The 7,239-nt window shown below is 43.8% G+C and overlaps 1 protein-coding gene across 2 annotated transcripts; it reads left to right on the forward strand.

Moving 5' to 3' along the window:
* Positions 1–1,240: 1,240 nt before the first annotated feature.
* Positions 1,241–6,783, forward strand: LOC123156477 (MADS-box transcription factor 7). 2 transcript variants are annotated; one of them, XM_044574604.1, is made up of 8 exons: positions 1,241–1,660; positions 4,035–4,113; positions 4,771–4,841; positions 5,411–5,510; positions 5,687–5,728; positions 5,808–5,849; positions 6,075–6,232; positions 6,480–6,783. In XM_044574604.1, the coding sequence occupies exons 1-8, from the start codon at positions 1,476–1,478 to the stop codon at positions 6,541–6,543; spliced, it is 741 nt and encodes a 246-aa protein (XP_044430539.1). In that variant the 5' UTR covers positions 1,241–1,475; the 3' UTR covers positions 6,544–6,783. The 2 variants fall into 2 exon arrangements, with proteins under 2 accessions (XP_044430539.1, XP_044430540.1); XM_044574605.1 differs by lacking the exons at positions 5,687–5,728; positions 5,808–5,849.
* The last annotated feature ends 456 nt before the right edge of the window (positions 6,784–7,239 follow it).

The raw sequence follows: 7,239 nt of genomic DNA on the forward strand, positions 1-7,239 counted from the left end.
TGCCCTATTGTACATCTAGAGCAAAACCTGAGTAAAAAAGTATATATCTACATTATCCGTTGGAGCACTATTTTTAAAGTTAGTTTATAGATGCTCTAATGCGGAATACGTTCTTCTGGGTTCCCGCTAGGGACCGGACCTGACACGATAGACTGCGTTAGTTTATTTATTACTCTACTCTTGCAGCCATCAGCAAGGCAGCACTTGAGCGACACTGCTCTCACCACACGCAACATACCATTTTCCTTTGGACGGCATACGTCGAACTCACGTCACCATAGGTCTCATACCGTTCGGCGTTCGCCCAATGCCCGGGTCCCGCCCGATCGATGGAGCCATCAAATGGGTCACTCGCTGGCATGCTCTGCGCGACGTACGTTCCTTTGTCCGGTCTCAAGCCCGAGCCTGGACACGAAGGTTGCTGGCTCCCGTACGCTACGCCGGGTCGTAAAACGACCACGCGCCGGCCCGCTCTCTCGCTGATTAGTGCAGCAAATGCCAGTCCGCACCCGCCACATGAACCGATCGAATTATCAGCCACATTTTTTGGTTCTGCTCATCGAGGATTTTACTCGCCGAGGAACATCGGCCCGGGGATCCCGTCGTCTTCGTGCGCGGCAGATGGAAGCAACAGTGTCCTCCCGGTGGATCGGCTGTTCGTGCCCATGCCATGCATGAATGCACCGGCGTGCGGTCGCTTGGCCGATGGGTGCCGCCGTACGGGCCCGGACCCCGGCCGGGGAAGACGCATCAACCTCCGCTGTGGGCGCATATGTGGTGGGCCGGGACATGCATGCATGTTACGTACGCGGGCAGGCAGCCAGGATCCGCAACGCACCACGTGTCGACCGCAGGGCCATCGGCCTTGCCGATCGGACGGCTCGCCAACTGACCAGCCGTTGAAAAATCCCTCACCGCGGCTTCCGGCGGATCCGCTGCAGCGCCATGTGGTGCGTCCGTCTTTGTGCGTGCGAGCGCGCTCCGTGTGATCGTGTGAGAGAGCGAGCGAGAGAGAGAGGAGTGCAGAAGAGGAGGGTGCTTGTGTGTGTGTGGAGTTAGCCGTGCTTGGGCTGCAAAAAGCTAGCGAATAAAGCAGGGCGTGGAGGAGGAGTTAAGGATGGATGGCGACGGCGACGGGGACGGACGGACGGGACGCGCGGCCCATCCCATCCCTAGCCTTCCGGAAACGCGCTACGCTGCTGGTCCTCTAGGGTTTCCCCTCTACCCATCCTTTGCCAAAAACGGCACCCCGCGGAGCCCCCCTTGTGCCCACTGGCTCCTCCCCTGCACCCATCATCTCTCGCTTTAATCCCTACCAGGCCAGCCAGCTGCCTGCCTGCTCTTCCCCACCCCCTTATCTTCCTCCCCTCCTCTCCCTTCTTGCTACGAGTAGTACGCTTGGTGGTGGTGGTGTGTGTATGGTTGCTGCAGCATAGCTAGGGACGGGGAAGGTGGAGGAAGCAGCGGAGTCAGCCATGGGGAGGGGGAGGGTGGAGCTGAAGCGGATCGAGAACAAGATCAACCGCCAGGTCACCTTTGCCAAGCGCAGGAACGGCCTGCTCAAGAAGGCCTACGAGCTCTCCGTGCTATGCGACGCCGAGGTCGCGCTCATCGTCTTCTCCAACCGCGGCAAGCTCTACGAGTTCTGCAGCACCCAGAGGTATACACACGCGCTTGTCAATTCGCTCAAATCCTGCGCGCGCGAGTCATCTTGCCAGATCTGCCCATGAAATGGCGTCCCCTTGCGCTTCACGTCACCAAGCTCCGTCCAGCTACGTCGCTGAGGTGCCGCGAGGGACGGCTGTTTCGCGTGGATCTGTGCAATTGAGCGTCCCGAGGTTAGGGGGGCACTTACGATCCGCCGGATTGGCGCCGGCTTTCCAGGGACTACCGAGCCGGGATCCGGCCAATACCGTGGATTTAGGGTTTCCTCCCTGGTCATTTTGATGCACCGTACTTTCCCGGATTCCCGGTCGAGACCCTCCCTGATCTAACTCTGTAGTGAACTTTGCGGGCATCCAGTGCGGTGGTTTCCTTAATTACAAACCATTTCTTCCATGGTAATCCCGAAACGATGGTTCCAACCTTGGATGAGAAACAAAATGAAGTTGCAAACAGAAGACTAGAATGTTTGTGGACAGATGTGCATGGTAACTAGCAACCACTGCTATACATCTCATACTTATTAGCAAATAATATTCTACGGAGGTTGATGTAGCTAGATGCTGTACATGTGAAACTCCATGCAAAGCTGAAGTCATAGTGTCTTTGGTGGGAGTGTATCACCATCCAAGGGATGATGAAGTTTTTGAATGTTGGTCTAGCTTTCCGAGAGGGTAGAACTAATTAACGGATGCATGAAAGATGGTTGATTCTAACTTTGGACACGCCCACATACCCACCTAAGATCTTGTACAATATAATTGCCTATAGGATTGCAAACTTACAAGTATTCGCAAGGTAGACGTTGTCTTAAATATTATACCATGGTTAGCATATTTCTCCTTAGCAGTGTAAATAATTTGTGAAGTCACAAAGTATGACTTCATGTTTTCTGGATTGACTTGTGTGCACCACCTCTTAAGCAGTACTAATTAACTTGCATTGCGGAAATATAAGTTATTGTTACGTGTATTTCTTTTGTTAATTGAGGTTTTTTAGCAAAAAAATGTTAAAATTCAATCAATTCCCTTGAGCATCCATTCACTCAGATGTCAAGTGAGCATTCATGGGAGCGCACGACATTTTAGCACACACATAGAACTAGCACATATATTTTGTGTGGTTTGCACTAAAAAGCTGGAGTGAAAAGAACTCATCACTTAGTGTGAAGATTCCTGGTAAGCAAGGACGGGGAGTCAGGAACAACCTTGGAATGTGTGCAATAGCGTACACCCTATGTTCTTCTGTATTTTGTTTCTAATGTGTTATTGCTCACGGTACTCACTATTGTGTACCCCTTCCTTGTAGTACACAATGTTATTTTCAAGTCAGCATCTCAACAAGTGTATCTCATGTCGCCACTGCAGCGCTGTGCATATTTTGATTTGAGACAGAGATTCTTTAACTTAAATTCCCTGACATATGGATCCCACAAAAAGCTAGCTCACGTGCCAGCAACCCAAAATTAGGTTGGGTAGAATTTTACGAGAACACGGGTCATTAGTTATGAACTGATACTCCTAAGATAGTTTTACGACCAACAAATAGAGTTACTTAATTCATGTTCGAAGGATGTCTAGTTTGGGCATCATTTCTCTCAATCAATTCTTAGTGAGTAGCTGTCGACTGCCTTCATTACCACTTGTTTTTCTATGGGTAAACTTCATTGAGAAAGGTGTAACAGCTCCTGGGTGCCCCTACAACCTCATGAACAGTAATTTCGTAAAAAAATCAAAAAAAAACTGAAACTTTCAAGGATCAAAGATTTGATGTTCTTGCAAAGTTTCAGCAAGAAATAACCTTAGTGGAGCCCTCACAACAAAAAAAATCACTGCTAAAAAATGTACATAAACTTTGAACAATGATTTTGTTTTTTTAGGTGAGGGCTCCTCGAATGTTATTTTTAGCTAAATCTTTGCAAGATCATCAAAAGTTTGATGTCCCAAAGTTTCAGATATTTTTGAATTTATTTTGATTTTACTGTTCATAGAGGGTGTAGGGGCACCCGGGTGCTGAAAATTCTGTCTTAACCTTCATTATCACTTGTACTGTTTAAGTAAGCATCTCATCAGGCGCATCCTATGGCGTCACGGTGGATATTTTGATTTGTGGGCTGGTAATACTGTGGTAAGAACATTTTAGAGGCCCAACTGAACTGCGAAGTAGAGTACTAGCCAGTGTGACACTTAGAATCTTAATCTCTACACTTGGCACGTGCCTTTTCTTATCATCACCATCTGTTCAAGCTCTGTAGTAAATAATCTAACATTAATATTCACATATAGACTTATATATATATATATATATATATATATATATATATATATATATATATAATTGAAATATAACTTTTGCCATTGGACTTGTTGTAGCATGACGAAGACACTCGACAAGTATCAAAAATGCAGTTATGCAGGACCTGAAACTACTGTGCAGAACAGAGAAAATGAGGTAGAACCTGTTACCCATGAGCTGGCAAGAAGAATTAGTTAATTAGATTTGCTGTTATAATCTCCGTACTTTCAGTGCGTATATTACCAGCTGTTCCCACATATCTATGATATTCTAGGTTTGGTGTTAATCATATGCATATCACATGGAATGTACCTGCAATCCCGAAAAGGTCTCCAGAATATTCAAAGCAGGCAAATAAACCAAAACACTTCCTATTATGACCCCATGATCCTCAAACTTCTAAAAATACACAAATTCATATATTACACATGGTTTACGTAATATGTAGCCCATTAACTCAAACTTGAGCTATCTTCATCTTTAAATGTACAATTGGTAGGATGAACTGACCACACATCAGGGTGACACAAAATGACTTCTAATTATAATTGTTAGTGTGCTGATTTCTACCGTGTGCTCTTTCATGCAAGAAATTAATGATTTGATACGAAGGAGTCACAAGTAATCTCTCTGTCATTACAAAGTATGCACTGTTTTGTTATTTTTAGGCGAAAATGAATCACATGTGATGTCAGTTAATTCTATACATAATTCTATCTGTATATTTGTAATTTTATGATGCATAATGTTCAATAAAATGTTGTTCTTATCATTCTTAGTGAAGTAAAGTTGTGCTATATTACTTTCTTTCAGCAACTGAAAAACAGTCGCAATGAGTACCTGAAACTAAAGGCACGGGTTGATAATTTACAGCGAACACAAAGGTAAGCTGTGTTTTCAATGAGCTATTTTAACACTTTCTTTTGTATTGTTGCTTTACCACTCATTATCTTGAAGATAAAAATAACTAAAATCAGCAGCAATTACGAATATGTATTGATCTTTTGCAACATATCGCTATCAGAAACCATATCTTTGGTGATGATTGAAATTCAAGTGCAGTAACTGATCATTCTTTTGATTGCTTGAATGATTGTCAGATTGAGCATCAAACTGCAATTTAATATTCTTTCAAAATGGAATACAATAGAAACCTTACGAAGTACTACCTCGGTCTCAAAAACGTCTTATATTTTGAAAGGAGGTAGTAGTAACTTTTATAGAGTTTGGTGGCTCTTTACCAGACTTGGTGCTTGCAAATGCGACATTCAAAGGTCACAAAAGTAAAAATACGCATACACAACTTAATATGGATCATTACCAGTGATCCTGTCCATTCCACGAAATCCGAGTTTACCTGTTAATCTTAGTATTGTTTCTTTTCAGTGTAGTCAAAAGGTAAAATACTAATTCTATCTGCACATAATTAACCACTTCTTTGCATTTTATCCAGGAATTTGCTTGGTGAAGATCTTGATTCATTAGGCATAAAAGAGCTCGAGAGCCTTGAGAAGCAACTTGATTCGTCCTTGAAGCACATTCGAACAACAAGGGTATTGATTACTTAATTTTTAACAAGTAATTTTTCCAGCTAATAAGTGTGAGTTTTTCCTTTTGAAGTAGATATAGCTCTCCATATGAAAAATCTTTACGTTATTTTCTTGATGACTTTATGTGTACAATTATGAGGTTGCTTTGCGTCCTAACATGTTTTTCCCCCTTATTTTAGACACAACATATGGTTGACCAATTGACAGAACTCCAGAGAAGGGTACACTCTCTTAGAAATCCAACAGTATTAAAACTTAGCTATTTAGTGAATGACCTCCCATAATTTATTAAACATGCAGGAACAAATGTTTTCGGAGGCAAATAAATGTCTTCGTATAAAAGTAGGTACTTCTACGATTGCAAGTCTAATTATTTCATATATGTATTCTTGTAGCAACATTCCATATGTATTTCATCTCAAACGAGATAAAAGTGAAACAGTTACTTTCTTACTCTCGTGACCCTAATTGTTCTTAGAGAACAACGAGCAAAAAAGGAAATCCATGACTGGTACTCTTAAAAATGAACAGGTTAGGTAATGTTTGATTTTGTTTTGAGAGATGCAGTTGGAGGAGAGCAACCAAGTTCATGGGCAGCAGCTCTGGGAGCACAACAACAATGTACTGAGCTATGAACGTCAGCCGGAAGTGCAGCCGCCGATGCACGGCGGCAATGGATTCTTCCACCCCCTTGATGCTGCTGGTGAACCCACACTTCACATAGGGTATTATTCTCATCCTACGTTTGAAGTTTGATATAAGTTTAACCTGTCGAGATAGCAGCCGTAATTTGTAGGAGTATAATTGTTTTGCGGCAGAGTACTTTTTTTTTTGCGGCAGAGTACTTTCTGTAGGGCGAAAACAACGAATTTCATATATTTTCTTATAAGAGATTGTTGCAAACTTAGGAGCTGCATTCCCTCCCTGATATATTTAGCCATTCAACTGATTGTCAATCCCCTCTTCCCGCAGGTACCCTCCCGAGTCCCTGAGTAACTCATGCATGACTACTTTCATGCCCCCGTGGTTGCCTTGAGTGAAGATGGCGAAGAAAGTGTGAAAAATAAGTATATACGTGGCACCCGGCTGGCCGCATATATACATGTATACTACTTCGAGTGATGGATTATTCCAGTCAAGATCCTCAGTTATTTTGCGTGCAACTTTTGTGTGATGAAAACTTCGCTGTATTGATGCTCAACATTATTATGTTACTGCGTGTAAAAGATCATACACTGTATTACTAGAGTGACTATGTGATGATTTTCCCCCCTTACCTCTATTGGAAATATTGGCATAATTTCCAGAAAAATTCCGGAAGCCCCCATTCATGCATGAAGTTTAGTCGGACCCCACTAAGAGATATGAATGGGCTGCCATGTGAGCTCGCTACATGCGAAGGATGTGTCAGGGGTGCCGTTGCAGGGAGGGCGCATGTCCCTTGACCTTTGCGTGGATCCATGGGCCTCCCAACTCTCCATCCATGTACATTTCATCAACCCTGAACTTTTCTGTCATTGTCGTTGCCATGAGCTTTGATGCCCTCCTCCTCCTTGACTTCGTTGACACCTGCAACCACATGCTTCTACCATTGGTACACTTTCGGCATAGTTGGCTACGAGGTTCCGATGCAGCCAATGGCAATGATGGATAAGTGGCAGGAGCATCAAGCTTGAGGTGTGTCTCGACGATGGTGTGTCAACGGGAGTAGCAAGGTGGAGGTAGTGCTCTC

This window comes from Triticum aestivum, chromosome 7B, assembly GCF_018294505.1.
Source record: "Triticum aestivum cultivar Chinese Spring chromosome 7B, IWGSC CS RefSeq v2.1, whole genome shotgun sequence".
Classification (NCBI taxonomy): Eukaryota; Viridiplantae; Streptophyta; class Magnoliopsida; order Poales; family Poaceae; genus Triticum; species Triticum aestivum.